At 42.4% G+C, this 17,163-nt stretch overlaps 1 protein-coding gene across 1 annotated transcript; it reads left to right on the forward strand.

Annotated features, from left to right (window-relative positions):
* Positions 1–1,417: 1,417 nt before the first annotated feature.
* Positions 1,418–15,169, forward strand: LOC306944132 (overexpressed in colon carcinoma 1 protein homolog; the record flags this gene model as incomplete). Its single annotated transcript, XM_079532589.1, has 5 exons — positions 1,418–1,460; positions 8,011–8,035; positions 13,232–13,267; positions 14,175–14,264; positions 15,055–15,169. 5 exons carry the CDS (start codon positions 1,418–1,420, stop codon positions 15,167–15,169), a joined length of 309 nt encoding a protein of 102 aa, XP_079388715.1.
* Positions 15,170–17,163: the final 1,994 nt, after the last annotated feature.

The following is a 17,163-nucleotide window of genomic DNA, read 5'->3' on the forward strand; positions in this document are numbered from 1 at the left end:
CTGTGCTTTGGGGCTGATGTGGTAAAGAAGACTATGCATGCATGCCTGGTGGAAGACGAGCCCAGAAGTCCAATAGTATCCTGGGCTGCATTAAAAGAGGGGTGGCCAGCAGGGAGAGGGAGGTGATTGTCCCCCTCTACTCAGCTCTTGTGAAGCCCCATCTGGAGTGCTGCATCCAGGCCTGGGGCCCCCAGCACAAGAAGGATGTAGAGCTCTTGGAGCAGGTCCAGAGGACCACTAGGATGATCAGAGGGCTGGAACACTTCTCCTGTGAGGAAAGGTTGAGGGAACTGGGCTTGTTTAGCTTGAAGAAGAGAAGGCTCTTGGGAGACCTCATTGTGGCCTTCCAGTATGTGAAGGGACCATGTAAACAGGAGGGGGAAACAACAGTTTACATGAGTTGATAGTGATAGGACAAGGGGGAATGGTTTTAAACTGAAACAGAGGAGATTTAGATTAGATATTAGGAGGAAGTTTTTCACTCACAGGATGGTGACTCACTGGAACAGGTTGCCCAAGGAGGCTGTGGACGCCCCCATCCCTGGAGGCATTCAAGGCCAGGCTGGATGTGGCTCTGGGCAGCCTGGTCTGGTGGCTGGTAACCCTGCACATAGCAGGGGGGTTGAAACTAGGTGATCATTGTGGTCCTTTTCAATCAAGGCCATTCTATGATTCTATGATTCTATGACTGAGCAAGAATACATCACCAGAGTTTGAAAATATTTTACTGCTCTGTATGGATGGAAAGTTTTGAGTTAGAAAAAAAAAAAAAAAAAAAAGAGAAATTATTTGAGGGAAGTAATTATAGAATCACAGAATGGCTCGGATTGGAAAGGATCCTAAAGGCCATGCATTTCCAACCTTCTGCTGCCACCATTGCTGCCACCATATCACCCACCAGATCAGGCTGCCCCCCCAGAAAAGAATCCTTGTAGAGTTTGTAAACTCATCTTGCGTGTTTCTCTGTGCTTCTGGTATCAGCAGGTAACAGTGAATCTGTAGCTCTTCCCAATCCAGTGGGTCCCAATGGCAACCAGAAGCCTCTTCTGTCAGAAGAGAAACAGTGAAAGCAACCATCTGAGGAAGCAGCAATGGCTCTGCCGCCTCGCCCTGTGCCACCGCAGCGGATGAGGGGTGTCCCGGAGCTGCCAAAGGGTTATCGAGGATGGCCGGGAAGGTGCGGGGCTTTCAGCGGGAACTCGCCGGAGGAGGGGAGCAGGGCCAGCGGTTTCCGGGGCGATGGGTGGGGAGAGGAGGAGGAGGAGGAGGAGGAGGAGGAGGAGGAGGTGGAGGAAAAGGGGAGGAGGAGGGGTCCCAGCGGCTTTATCTCCCACCCGGCTCCGCCCGCTGCTTGCAGCCTCCCGCCGCCGCTCCCCTCCGCGCGGCTCCGCACCGCGGGGCGGCCCAGACGGCGCCCATGGGCTGCGGCAACTCCACGGCCAGCGGCACGGGCGGGAGAGGTAGGGGCGGCGGCGGGGCGCGCCGGGGCTGCCCCGGGGGGTTGGAGGGGTGGCGGGGCCGGGCAGGGGGTCGGCAGGGGTGTGAGAGCCGTCCCTGTAAGGCCGCTTCGGAAATGGGTTTGTGCCGTCTCTCTGCTGGCCGGAGAAGTTGGGGAGCGCCTTGAGGTTGGGGTTTCCTTAACACCCCCCTTCCACTCCCCGCTTTGCGCGTTGCTGTTTTCAGAGCAGGGGAGGTGTGGGCAGATGGTGCGCTTGTGTCTTCCTTCCCCCTCTCCACCCAGCCCCTGCGAAAGGGGAAAATAGATGGAAATTAATAAATGGACCTTGACCTCCTCGTTATAAAGGCGAGCATTTATAAATCATTTTTCATCCTGACTGCACTCGGCAAACAGTGCCATCTATTTAAATCCCTGCGTGAGTCTCTCAGATACATTTATTAAATTCACAACGTCTTGAAAACGCCCAGCGAAACTGCGGTCAGAGCAGCAGCAGCTCGCGAGGGCTCAGCCCTGAGCCCACTGCCCATAGCCAGAGCTCAGTGCTGGCCTTAGCTTGTGGCACTGTGCCTGGGTGGAAGGGCTTCAGGATGTGTGGATGGATGGATGGATGCGCTGTGATGTGCGGCTGCCTTTCTCAGTCCTGTGCATTGCACCCATAGGGAGAGGCTTTAATACCATTATTGTTTACTTGATTTCTCTTAAATGATGTCTGAGGTTTATACACCAGAGGCCTTCCTCATCTGTAAGGAATGCACTGTAGGATTTGCTTAAACATCAGATGAATTCTCTTCCACTTGTTGATTCCCCGTCACCGTGCCTTGAAGTTGCTTTCTGCTGCTAGGATGGTGCTCACAGCCTGGATTTGTTTGCTGGGTGAAAGCATCGTGGCAGCCATCAGAGCAGCTCGGAGGGAAGTTTAAGTTTTGATTGGTTGTTGTCTCCATGTGGTGGCCGTTGTGGTACCATTGGTGTGGCCACCACCCTGCAGAGCTCACTGCAAGCGCTGAATGAACTGTGGCACTATGCAGTGCGTTACTTTGAACTCAGTGTATGTTTAAATAAATGCCCACTGTTGCTTTAACAGTAGCTATTTTTGACAGATTTTGGCCTGTTCATAAAAGATTCTCAATGATGTACAGCTCTTGGATAGCTAAATGTGCCTGCACTGTTACTCACGAAATACTTTGGTTTGCATTTCTTTGCAGCGTCTTGCACACTCTTTAGAAATAATCCACAGTTCTCCAGTGGCTTAGCACAGGTTAAAAACAACATCACCGTGTAAAATCTGTGATCAATGTAATGTGATTATTGTTGCTGCACCGACACACCTTTCCAAAACAGGTCTGGCTCTCCACAAGGTGCAGCTCTCACTTTCACTGATATAAGTCAGGAATAACTGTGCAGTCAATGACTCTGTAATCACCAACAGCTGGGAGCAGAAGTAAGGCATTAGCTGTCTGATAGCTAATTTGTTTTTGCAGTTTAGCACCCCTTACATACTGTGTCTGATAAAAATGATTTATGTGGAGAAGACACACTGTTGACAATCGGGATTGCAGACCTTTTAAGAAAAGTGTAATTCTCAACATTTTAACAATGAGTACAATATGAATACAAATGACTTATGTGGCTTGTACTGCATGGCTACAACTTTAATGCTGAAGTTACGACTGTTTTACAGCCAGTGATGTCAAAGCTAGAGGTACATATAATTAACCTGTGATATTCTTGGTCATATTTCTGCCACTAAGGATAATGTTGTAGCATACTTCACGGAGCTGAGTAGACTTGGGTTTCGTCAGTCCCCATTTTCTTGCTTGGGTAAAATTTCAATTGTAGCCCAGCTAGATTTTTTTTCCTAAGCAGTCATATACATAATGATAGTTCAGCTAATGACATTAGCTGTGTTGCATGACTAGGATTACATCAGAGGAGGTCTCAGTCCTGTGGTCTGCAGGGTCTAAACTAATATTCATGATCTAGAATAACATTTCTGTCTGTGGTGCAGCACTCCAGAATGCCAGTAAAACTGACAGAGCTCAGATTTTCCTTCCAGGGCATCAGACAAAAGGATGTGAGGCTTAAAGGCTCCTCAGCTGAGAAATGGAGACTTCTGAGCAAATTGATATGTGCACATCCTTCTTAGAACCACCAGCTGTTTTAATGTTAACTGTGGATTATATTTATTTGGAAAAAAAAATAATCACATTGAGGTTTTTATTAACAATAACAAATAATTTTATTATCATTTTTTTTTAATTTTTGTGATGTTTTGTTATTTCACTTTACATATCCTTCTTTCATGGTATTTCCTGATGCTTCAGGAACTCCAAACAGCTCTTCTGGGCTTTAAAATACATCATTTTACCCATTAATTCCCCATTTTTTGGCATTAAGGCTTTTCCCTTCATACTAGCATTGCTTCACTCAGAATTTTTTAACTACCTACTCTTTTCTATATCAATTGTAGTAGGAATGACAACGCCTTAAATTATGGCATTCCGTAGAAGCTGGCAGTCTAGCCTTGATTTAAATAGGCAGACAAGCTGTTACTCTATGGGAAGCTTAAAATGAGCCAAATTAGGATGAAAGAGAATTTCCACACCAAGTTTAAACAGACTTATTAACATCAAGTTGGTGAAATACCAAGGAAACCATTCTGCTGTGAAAATAATTAATGTTTGATTGGAGGTGATGTCTATGTACCAAAGTACCGCTTGAGGAGCTGAAGAAGTAATCAATTTCTGTTAAAAAAAGAAAATAAAAAAAAAAGGGTAGATCAGAATAGAATCTTAGCATCACAGAATGGCTTGGGTTGGAAGGGACTTTAAAGCCCATCCAGCTCCAATGCCCACGCCATGGGCAGGGTTGCTGCCTACCAACTCAGGCTGCCCAGGGCCCCATCCAGCCTGGCTTTTGAGCGTTTCCAGGGATGGGGCACCCACAACAAAGAATTCCTGTGATGTTAGGATTTGGTTCCATGTTGCTGTTTTTTGGCACAAATCAAAAGGGAGCATATGACAGAGAACTTCAGATGTGTTGCATGCATGTATATGTGATTTTTAATATTTTATTGCATTTTTTTAATCATTTGGAGTATTTGCAAGAAAATATTGTTTGAAAATGGAGGAATATACTCTTTGGCTACCAATTTCTCTCAACCACCTATTGCGTTTGCCCTGAAGTTACTGAAATCCTGCTTTTGTTTTGAAAGTTCAGACCCCCTCTCATTGAAAGGAGGATGCTTTGGGATTTGCTCATTTACAAATCTGCTAAGCAAGCAACACAGTGCCTCTCATGATTCCTCAGATCCCCAGTCACTCTGCATGGTGCAGGAAGGGTTCAGCTCTCTTTGCTGTTACTGCCTTTACAGTGAGCTTGCCTATTTGCTGCATGGCAAAACCACTGTGAGTTGATGAAGACAAGGTTTGTAGGGTCAAGTGCTGCCTTTCTTTAGGGCAAGCCGATGTAATTGAAAAAAACTGAAAAGCTTTCAGAAAAGCCTTTTTCAAGTCATATTTCTAAATCGTCATGGCTACAAGAGTACTAAGTCTTGCTGTTGTGGAAGAGCTATTTGTGAATAGTTGCTAAACAAGATACTTTGACTGAACTTATGGCAGGAGGAACTTGAGAAACGGGATTGATGTGTTGCTTACAAAAAATATGGAAGAGTTAAAGAAACATATTGGTGAAGTAATAGGAGTGAGGGTGAGTGGACTGGACTTTAAAATAAACACAAGTCTTTGCAAAGTGCAACGTTATTGGGTCCATTGTGAAATAAAAACTGTGTATAAGGGCTGTTCAGGCTCCCCAGTGAAGAAACCTTATGAATTTTTACACAGAGAAAGTTATGAGCCGCCTAACTGAAGTGGTGTTCATCTTCAAGCACAGCACTGCCAGCAAGAAAATGTTTTGTGAACTGGAAGCACTTAGAGGTCTCTATTCAGACACTTTAGTAGTACTCAAGTGAATTTGGACTACATTCTGTTTTCACTTCTGCTAGTGAAAATGAGAAATTACGGTACTGAAACTCTGATGGAATCCCATCAACGGGGGTGAGGGTAACATAATTCTTTGTGCTTATAAAAACAAAGGGAAACAAGCCAGTAAAAATTACCTCTTAAGAAGTGAATTTGTTTTCATCATATTTAGTTCTCAGTGTTTCTGTGTGAGGAGCATTTCAAAAAGCTGCAGGGAATTCCAGCTGTGGCTCAGTCCCTAATGCCAAAGGGACCAATTGCTGGGTATTGGGAACACTCAGCATTGCTTTGCTCTCCAACACAGACATGAACCCCACGCTAAAGGGTCTGAGACAGCTTCTGTCCCAGAGTGCTTGTATATTTGTACCCTAATGCCTGCCTACCATGTGGACTTCCAGCCGTGAGCTGACCCCTCTTATGTCCAGAGCTAGCTCCCATGCTGCTGGTGGGGAGAGAGGTGATGCACAGTTCTCTAAGTAATGCTCTGAAAAGGGGCATGGCATTGAGCATGGTTTTGGCTTTGAAGTGTGCTTGATGATTGTTTGGAACTTGTGTCTCTACATTCAGAAATGCTGCAGTGCTGTAGGCCGACAGTTCTTCCCACCCAGCTAAGGTCTCAGTCTATGTATCAAACAATTCTGGTATGTTTCCTGCAAGGAAGGTTTAATTTATTTAAATCCTAGAATCATTTGAGTTGCAAGAGACTGTCAAAGGCCATCTAGGCTGACTTCCTTGCAATGAACAGGGACACCTACAGCTAGATCTGGTGCACAGAGCCCCTCCATCCTGACTGTGGATGTCTCCAGTGATGGGAATTCAGTGCTTCTCTGGGCAATCTGTTCCAGTGCTTCACCACTCTTATTAAAAACTTCTTCCTTATAACCAGTCCAGATTTTCCTTCTTTTAGTTTGAAACCATTTCCCCTTGTCCTACCAAGACCCAAAATGCTGAGAGCCTAGCTTGAACTCGACAAGAGCTCAGCGAAGGCTTCACAAAAGAGCGTGAGCCTTTTTGAAAAAGTTTGTTTGCAGTGAGCTTAGCTGATGTAAGAAAATAAGCAGGTTGTAGTTCTAGTGCAGAACAGACTCAGAACACAATAACTGTTTCTACTGAAAAAAATCCTGCTGCCTACAGCAATGTGATTAGACTTCCCAAAATATCTGCTGTCTGAGCTGTTGTGGACGCCTGGGCTCTGTCTCGATGTGCAGGGTGGTATCCTGGAGACGCACAGCTGGGCTGACTCGGAGCCAACTAGCCTGGGTAGTAGCAAAAGATATCTTCCCACATCAGCCAAGGGCGGGCTTGCATGTGGTGCTGCAGTGCCAGCCTTCCATCTGGACACAATTAATTTGGAGGGTTTCTGTGTTATACCATGTAGATGCACCTCCAGAGCCAAAAGCCTCAGATAGCTGCCTGGTAGAATGTTAAAAGCTAGTTAAAGCTTGTCTACTCATAGAGGTGCATCCTTCAGCTTAATTAAGAGTTTCTACTGATACATGCAGGAGAACTGAGATTTTGCTGACTCTCAAAGAAATCGGTATGGTCAATACGAGTCTGTAGTGTTACTAGGCAAAGGGGATACAGGAGTGAAATTATCCTCAAGAGTTAGCAGTAAGGAGGGATGTTTCTTTCTGTTCCAGCTATCCATTCAGGTAGGCAGTGCTGGAAAGCCATGCAGGCCTTGAAAGTTTTGTTCCTCTTTGGTTTTGAAGCCAAGGTGCAGAAGGCACATTATCACATACTAAGGAGTAAGGTGAAAGATGTTTGTTCATTATGGATATTTTTCAGCAGCAAACAAAGTTTTACAAGAAATGAAGTTGCAGAGCTGAAAAAAAAAACAACCCTAGTATCTATTGGCTTGATAACTGTAGCTTCTGCAGAGTGAGCTCGGATGCCATCTTCCTGCTAAACGCTGAAAGGAAGGGAAAAAAGAGAAGTGAAACGTTTTCTAGTGTCTACTCTAGCCATTGTAATTAGTAAGAGGAATATTTTGCTGATTACTCAGGTGCCATACCAGTAATAGCAACATGGCATTAATGACTTGGGAGGAATGAGAAAGAGTTCATACTTGAGTGAATGTGCCTCTCCCAGAGAGAAGCGTCTGAGTCACCAAAAAATCGATCACTGAGATCAGGCAGCCCAGTTGTGGCTTTTGTCTTTTTGCTTTTAGTTAAACATCAAGATGAATTACGGAGTGGTTGATGTGTTTAGGTGACTGGAGCTTTGGGTGGATTGTGTCCCAGTGTTTATAGTGTTTCTGTCTAGTTGTTTTATGAAGCTGTGTTCGTCTGGCAGGAAGAATGGAGCAGTGTTTACAGATGTAGTGCTGAATCTGCAGCTGGATCAAATGGCACATGTTCAAAATAAGTAGGCATTTAGGAGTAACTGCTTGGTTAGCAGCAGTGACTTTGTAGCAGACAAAATCACCAAAAGCTATATGTATCTCTCTTTTACAGTATGCGTAAGGAAGTTGTTTAAGACAGAGAGGAAAATGCTTATTGTACTATCAGTTGGTTTAAGGATTACGCCATTGTCTTGTAAACTTACTTTTTTTTTTCCTTTTAATTCTAGGTGCCACAGGGACTACTAAAGATGCGTAAGTACTTGCTCTGCCCTTTCAAACATGTAACCCTGGACTTATTTTCAGTCCTGCTAGTCTTACACTGGATTTATTCACACGTAATGATTCATCTGGCTCCTAGTGTATTATCAACACTGTCAGGTGTTTATTGTCATTGGTGACAACTTCCATCTCCTCAAAACCACCTCATGTTTACTATTCTACAGACTCATTCCCCTTCTATTTCTCAGCCTCCATTGAGAAAGTTGTCTTCCTTAGCTGGTCGTACAACTTTAGACTATTCTTCCCCGTCACATGCCAGTACAGCTTTCTGAAAGGGGCATGTCATTGTATGAAGTGAAACATGAGCATCCGCTCAGCTCTGTGGGAGATTTTAGTGAGATTTTTAACTTAGGCAAATGTTCCCACTTTGCCAGAGACCTGGTGACCCATCCAGACTTCCTTTTGAAAACACTCACCTTCCTAACTAGCTGCAAGTGAGGCCTCATTTGTTAGGGAAAGTTATGGCCTTTACCGTCTTTGAACTGAAGACAGCATCTATCATTCCTCTTTCTGTCTCTTATCCCTGCTGCTGAGGAGCGGGGGGCAGCCCTACCCATCCTGTTTTTCTCCAAACATGGAAGATCTGAACCTCTGTTACTCTGCTGCCTGTTGCCAGTTTCTGGTTTTCAGAAAAGCTGCAGCAGAAGATTAGCCCTTCTCAATTTGTTTTTCATTTGCTGATGCAAAGCGTGCAGGGACAGATTTAATCAGACATAAATTTATTTTGCTATGAAAGGAAACACTAAAGAAGGCGTCCCAAGGTCTTGCCTTCTATTTCATAGAATGATTATTTGCCTCTGGAGTTTGAGACTGAGGAACTGGGGATGTATTTTCATATTGTGCAACAGGGTTTTACTTAGTTCATTTTAAGTATCTACTGTAATTGAACAGAAGAATCCTGGTGTACAAATAAGGGCTGTCAAAAATACCCGGAGAGAAGATCTTAAGCACAGGCTTGTCCTTGCTATTAGAGAGCATGGCTTAGAATTAAAGACGGGTCTTACTTGTGAGATGAATGCTGTTGTGACAGGTACTCTTGAGATTTGTGCTACCTATGTGATCTGAATTTTCAGTCTCAGACAATAAGCAAATTGCTAAAGGCAGGCTTATGAGCAAGCCCTTTTGATATAGCCTGCAGCATTCATGCGCTCAACACTCCTAGGTATCTAAAAACACTGTTTTCAATTTATATTAGGGTCTTCTTGTGTTGTTCAAGCAATTTAGGTAATTTAAACAACTACGTACAACTGCCTCTGTTTCTTTGTTCTTGAATAGTTTTACATTTCAAAATCTGCAAGCACTGTTAAAATTAAGAATGTAGTAGACTTTTCTGTGTTTGAAGCTATGGGTACATGTAGAACTGTGTTGATACTTAGTGACAGATAATCTGTTAAGTTTCAAAGAAGTAGTAAGATAACTTAGAAAAAAACCAAATTTTTAGTGCTGACTGCAAGAAAGAGAGTTGATCCTGGAACCATTAGTCATTCAAATAAGTACAGTGGGGCCAGCAGAACAACGTGTGTGAGTAATAGTATAATTGAGTCTTCTAGTGAGACCTTAGAAACACAGATCTGTTAAAGGGAGAGAAACAGCAGTATAACCAGAAAAGTCCTAGATCAATCATCCTAATATTTAGCAGCAGATTTTTACAACAGAAGTAGAACGCCGGAAAAAAAGAAACTATTTCACTGTGGTTAAGAAGAGCTTTTAGGTGCGTTCTCACTTCTGTCTCATTTTTCAGCACAGGATTTGGTTATTGTAATTCAGAAGATTTCTTGTTTCCTGAGGGCAACCCGTTGGGGCTCCAGCAGCTGGGTGGATCAGAGGAGGGCTGGATCCTGCTCGGAGCCTGCCAGTGACCACAAGGAAGCTGCTTGGCCCTCTGGGCCTTAGATTGGGCATGTTTGACCTTGGGTTGCTCCACTACTAACATCAGGATGATAATGTAATTGTCCATGCTAAGTTCTCTTGAGATTGAGGTTAGAACAAAACAGGCGTGTTATCTGGGAATGTGATCTCCTCCTGCATACTCCCACTTACAAATAACTGGTGAACCTGTCAGCCAGCTTCAAGCAAATCACTTGCCATGCTTCTAAAGGAAGGACGTGGTGCTATCTGGGAAAGCTTGGAAGGGATAAAGTATACACTGCAAAACAGTGTGATGCCTGTTGAAAGTGTGCCTAGGTTCAGATGAAGATTAGTAACAGTAGGAAGGAAAGGATACGATAATTTTAGCCTGTTTCAAAATACTGGGGAGAAATCCATCAAATACAAATTGATAGTCCCTGTCCCTTGGTCTGAAGAAATACTGGGAAACTAAAGTGACACAATCTGTTACTTGTGCAAAGTTTAATGTGTCATTTCTGGTGGCACTGCTGAGCACTACTAGAAGGAGTCTGCATAATACTGGAGGTCAACGTGGACGAAGCCATAAAACCTGAGATAAGAAAAATGTGGATGGGATGAATTAATGCGAATGCCTGTCATTTTGTATTTAAAACACTATGTGAAAAATGGCAGTTTGTATGTTGTCAAATGGACTCAGGACTGATGGATGTGAAAACTGACAGCTGGATGACCAAGAATATTTTTCAGACTTAAGAGAGTGACAGGAATCCTCATGGGACAGACAAATCCTTACCAAAAGAAACATTTATTTTAGCTGAAAATAGATGCTGTTATGTGAATTTGCTGTTAAATCTGCCTACCAGTTGCAGGACTCCACCTACGTCAACTGCTGAAAAATGTGATCTCAGCCTCTTTGCAGCAGATATCAACAGTGTCTAAGGGAAGGTGCAGTGGCACAGCATCAGATCACTGCAAAGCACATCAGACTGTCTGGTCCAGCTGTTGAGTTACTGTCCATTCCTGGTGCATAAAGGCATATCATAACTTGTTCTGCCTGGAGGACACCATAAATAGAGGCTCTTTGATGCAAAATGAGATATTTATAGGTTATTTTTTTATGCTAGATTCTTCTTTCATCCTTGTCAAAAGGGGAAGCTAGAGACTTAACAGAAGAGGAGAGGGGAGAGTGAGCCTTGGAGGTGCAGCAATTAGAATGCTGCTGAAGCCAAGGGAACTGCCTTTCATTCCCATTTCTGTGTGGCTGAGTGTCACCATTGCAGCTCACTCCCTGAGGCCACCACTGCTCATGCAGCATGGGTGCATGAGCAGCAGTGGTTCCATCGGCCTTAGCTGGCTCCTAGAAATTTAGACATTTGAAATTAGTGTGCACCTTTCAGAATGGTGCCTTAAACTAGAGATTACAGTTTATGAAGGCAAGAAATGTGCAAAAATGCGTAATATGTAAATTGGAGCAGCGCTCATTCCCGTGCTTTGAAATCAGCCATTGGAAAGGTGGAAAATGGCTTCTTCTTCCAGTGTCAGTGTCCACATTTTTCTTTATTTTCCTCTGAACACTTTTCTGTTCTTCCTCTGTCTGCTCAGTAGTAGCAGTATGGCAGATTGAAACCAGCCATCACCCAGTCCAAGAACTGTTGTCTGTTCTGAGCATATTCGCTGGTGAGAATTTAAGAGAAAAGGCATTTTAAAATCAGGCTTTGATTTGTAGCTATTAAGAGAAAAGTAGGAAAGTAAAATGATTAAAAAACCTAGCCTGCTTAATCATAGTCCTGGGTAATTTGTTTTGGTGAGAGAATGACAGTAATTGCTCAGTGATGCCCCATAACGGAACATTGCTAGAACAGAACAAAATAGCCCTGTTGCCTGGCAGAAGCTTTTTCAAACATTGACATTAATTTCCTGTTGGACAATATTGATTGTTATTCTTACAGCTCCATTTTAGAGGCTTTGAGCCACTCTTGAACTTGTCAGTGCTATAAAAGGGTTCTTTTCCCTGCATAATGGTTAATCTGGATTATAGAAACTGTTTCCAGTTGTATGCGATAATCTGGTGACACATTTGGTTGGTTCAACAGAAATGATTGATTGTGATCTCCTGGCACCCAAAGTTCCTTTCTAAAAGCGTGGTCATTTTTTTAAAAACTAAAAATACACAGCTCACTCCTACCCATTGATAAACATATGCTTTCCTCTTTCTTCTGCTGGAGCTGGGCAGAGTGATAAAGCAACTTCATGCAGCTCTCAAGGAAAGGGGTCTTTGCTTTTTTTCTGGCTGTGTAAAGGAAAGCTGAGGCTGGGTGATGGCAGAGGATATGCTTCTTACCCATCTAGAGAGCATTGGCAAGAAGGCCAGAGAGCAAAGCTGCCCAGAGGGATAATGGATTCTTCTTCTCTAGAGATAAAATTTAAGACCCATCTGGGTGCCTATGTGTACAACCTTCTGTAGGGAACCTACTTGAGCAGGGAGTTGGATTTGACGATCTCTTGAGGTCCCTTCCTACCTCTACAGTTCTGTGATTCTCAGAGGTGAGAGCACAGCACGGGCACTATTACCCACAAGGAATCACATTGACAGTTTTATCTTTTTTTTTTTTTTTTTTTTTTTTTTTTTTTTAAACCACATTTGCCTTCTTATCTTTATCCTCTGCTCTGGTTCAATTACACTGGGCACTATTTCAAGAAGGGGTAGTCAAACTTCAGTGACTCCTTATCCATTTTACCCAGACAATAAAAGAAAACTGATTGCCCATTTATAAGGGGTTAATTTTGCAATTTGTTGATTGGGAAACAACTCTGACTTCAGTAGTAGCAGTACCTCACTTTATATAGGGGTTCCTGAACACATTGTGGCACAGCTACTGTGAAGGTTTCTTTCTTCATCCTTGTTCTTATGCCATGGATGTCCACTCTCATCTAGTCCTCTGTTGATGGAAGAACAGCCCATAATTGTTTCTGTTTTGTTCAGAGATTTTATGTTGTTGTGCGTTATGTGGGGACTCAATCAGAAAATATATTTATTTACCAGCTTCAGCTCCCAAGCCTAGTTTCAGGCATCACTGGAAGGAATCAAGGCAAGTAAGCTGCATCTGTTCTCAATCCTTTTCTTTCTTCCATACATTAGATTGGAAAATTGTCCTTCTTTTTTTTTTGCCTTTGTGAGTACTTTATAGCATTGTGGATGATCTGAATGAAACTGGGATCAGTAGTAATACCGTTCTTCATTTGCCCCTGAATCTACCCTGATGGTCAGAGTATCTGAAAGAAACTATTTGCTAATGTGTTTTACGTCTTTTGGTGTTACAGAGCAGAAGAATCTGTATCAGATGATGACAAAAGGAGGTAGGTGCTGTACTTGCTTTATTTGGAATTGATTGCACTGAATTTTGCTGTTGGATGTGCATCATATTAATTCCCACTGACACCATCAGAGCAAAGCAAAAAAGAGTAGGAAATCTCATGCAAAACACAAAATTGGTGATCGTCACCCCTGTTAATGTGTTGGGGAAAGGAGCTTTTCAGCAAGAGGAGCACATATCTCACAGTGGTAAGTAATCTGCTCCATAATGGCCAGGGGCCTCTGCCATCACAACAGCCCTGCCACAGATGGCATTAGCATCATTGGGAGATCTCTGTTGGGCTGGAAATTGAAGGAAGTACAACTCTGTCATCAAACAAGTCAGAAATCAACTCAGAGATGCAGGAGCTGGAGGAGAAGTGATTCATTTAGTACCTAATGGGTCAGAGAAGCTACTCTGTAATTAGCTCCAAGTATGGCAGAGATTCTTAAGGACCCCATTTCCACCTCCTTGCATCAGTTCCTGCTTTTTATACGGACTTCAGAGCTGGAAATACATTCTTTATCGTCATGAAAGGGAGAGGGTTGGAATACAAAAGTATCTAATACACTTATGCATCTTCTTACTAACAGTGTTCTCCAAGTATGGCCCTGAGAAGGGGGTGTAGATCCTATTTATTAATCAGGAGAGGTCAAAGTCTTGTTTAGTTGGCATGCATTGTTAGAAGGAGGTGCTTCTGTGGTCTCAGGGCTATGCTCTGATATCAGACTATCTATCTCTTGGGTCTCTAGAAGAACCTTTCCTGCAGCCTTGGGAAAGAAGGACTTCTGTGGTTGTGCATCCTCTCTGTCCATCCATGGTCTTTGTAACACTGCTGTGTGACATTTATGCTACTGGAAGAAGTGTTTCACTGAAGTTCTGATGTCTGTTACTTTTTTTCTTCATATCAGGAACTATGGGGGTGTGTATGTTGGTCTGCCATCGGATGCGGCTGCCATGGTTTCCAGTCAGACGAAAACTGCACCAAAAGGTATTGTAAGGTTGTGCATTGCATTTCTCCCACTTTCTTGGTTAAATTTTATCTAGTAAGATGTATTTATCCTTTAAAAATCAGTGATTACTTCAGACAGACTTAACAGCATTGGGCTCTCTTAAGGCAGTGGGGTTGTTTATAATCACCCAAGTGATTGCTCCCATTTAAGTTATAACATTCCAACTTCTGCTGAAGAATCATAGAGCAGATGGTGCCAGGGTGGTACATTGTCTTCTGAACAGCTTCTCTGTGCTCTGAGTGCTGTGTGAATTCAAGGAAAACAAAATACTGTTAGGATTAAGAGGCGATGATATATGCACTTGCAGAGCCTTGGCACTATTTTTAGATTTGAAGATGTTTACTTGCACTGTGGTGAAATTCAGTAATAACGGTTAGTGAGTGCTTGCTTTCAGGTTTGCTTCTGTTCTTAAATGATACCTAGTGCAAACTGTGTCTTTTCCATGCTATATTTTTAAACAGCGGGAAATAAAACATTGTGTTTACAAATACTTAGTAGACAAGCCATAAATATATTTATAAGATCGTGTAATATTTTTCAGATTTAATACAACAAAATGCTGCTGTCACTTATGTACACCACAGAGCTAAGTCACTGACTGGAGCTTCCAAAATGTGCTGCAAAACAAAAAATGAAGAAAAATAACACTGTTTGTCATAGTAATAGCAACTGTCTTTGGAACAGTAGTACCTCTGTTGCATGCTTTGTTTAAATGTGTTCTAAATAAGTTATATGTTACAATGTTTTAACCTTCTTTACCTTTTGTTTTCTAATTAAGATTAGAAGGAAATAAACACATCAAGATCAAAACAGCTGGAGGTCAGTATGGCTTAATTATTGTTCTGTGTTTGGGATGTGTAGTTGGAAGGAAACCAGGTGGTGGTGCTCCGTGAGCTGCTGTCAGGCATCTGGGGATCACCTGCTTGTGTTTCCAGCTGCACTGTGACTTCTAAGGGCTGAACCAGGGTCAAGTCTCAGTGGTGCAGACAAAAATGAAGCAGTGGGTAAAGCCACCTTCTTGATGAGAAGTGTGAAGCAAGGAAACTGCATCTTTTCCTGTTTGTGTATGAATAAAAATCGAATGTCTTTGTACTCCCCTTCAACCACACTGCGGATGGCCCTGCAGCAGTATGAGACCTGCTATGGGTACTGTGCACTCAGCAGCATGTAATCAGCATGATCCCTGCAGTCAAATATTTCTCTATTTTTGGGGCCACCTTGCAGATCAACGTGAGGCACCCAGTATGTGACACACTAGAGCTTTCCTCCTGTTAGGAGAGAATCTGTGGTGCTTTGTGCTCTGCTGGCCAGAATAGGACAGTGAAAAAAGGATCTGACTTAAGAGTTTCAACTAAGTGACTAAATAAAAGAAGTCCTTTACAAATTCATGTCTGAAGAAAAACAAAGCAAGCTTATCTTCCATTCAGAATGTGAACTGAACAAACATAGACAAATTTCAAAAGAGAACTGTGTTGCTCATCTGGGGTGGAGGGGGAATTATAAAGCCACCAACATTTCCTACAGAAAGGAGAACCCTTTTCTAATTTAGATGAAGAACCAGAAACGGTTCTGGCTGGTCTTGGTGCTGGATGCAGAGCCGGTAGAGCAGAACACAACTATACTGGTTGTTTTTAATCATGTGAATAGTTAAAGCTCCATGGGCTCTACCCTCACATGCAGAGAGAACTGTAGTTGGTCATCACACTAATTTCAGTAACCTGGCCAAGGTGTCTGAGCCAAGAGCACAATCATGCTTGATCTGAGCAAGGTTGAGGCAACTTCTTGAGGTTGGGGCTTTCCATTTATGGTTGGTGACTGGAATCTGAGTTCTTTTGCTGTTCAAAATAGTTGAAAGTGCTCTTTGACTTCATTGATGCAAAATCAAAGCTTGCCTGCATTCGGGCTATGGAAAACAGTTTGAGCACCTTTAAAGCTTCAAAGTCTCCAGTGAGCTCCAAGAATTTATGTCCATGTGTATCTAGAGGGCATAGTCCTCAAATCTCACAGCTTCTAACAGACACCTAGTTAACTGCTTTGTATGTAGTGTTGCTGTGTAGCTTTACCAGTTCAGCTAAATCTCTTTATCCCTAATTTTTTTATGTTTTTGGCAGTTTTCTGCAAAGACCAGTTACCAGTACTTTAGAGAGAGTTGTCTTTCTGCTGAAGATTTTTATATTTACATAGCCTTCCAGAGAGCAAGACAGATCAGAGCACCAAAAAACCTAAGCTGTTGCAAGTTCCAACTACGGGTAAAGCTTAAAGTACAACGTTGAATCTGTTTGCTATGGTGATTGCATTATGGAAACCTCCTGCTGTTCTCCAGAGGAAAATGAAATTAATGAACTCATGGTGGATGTTTCTGCACAAGAGCTAACTTTGATGATCTGCAAGTTATTTCTCTGTGGCCATATTGCAGATTTCATCAGCTATCAGCTGTGCTTCATATATTTTCTCCAAAAATTTTTAATAGATTTTATATAGGAAATCATTATTACTGTCCACTTAATAGTTCCTATGGTAGATTCTTATAAATTAATTGTTAATTTACTTCAGAGTAATATATTTAACAGATTTGCATCTTTTTGGTAATATTGCAAATTTTACTATTTTTGCTGTGAAAACTTACTAGGATGAAATAGGCAAAAGACCATTGGGCTGTTTATAATTACTATCATCACTTTTATACATTGAAACAAATACTAGTGTTTAATTTTCACCTTTTAAAAATACATTGCTCAAGGAAATTTGTTTAAATAAGGACAGTGTATCTCATCATAATATGTATGTCTGTTTTCATTTTCTTCAGCTTTATCTCTTTTATAAAGCTTTATGTGAAAAAAAAAACCAAACATGAATGAACCAAACTATTATGTTATGTTTTCCATTC

Source organism: Tetrao urogallus, assembly GCF_951394365.1.
Source record: "Tetrao urogallus genome assembly, chromosome: 1".
Taxonomy (NCBI): domain Eukaryota; kingdom Metazoa; phylum Chordata; class Aves; order Galliformes; family Phasianidae; genus Tetrao; species Tetrao urogallus.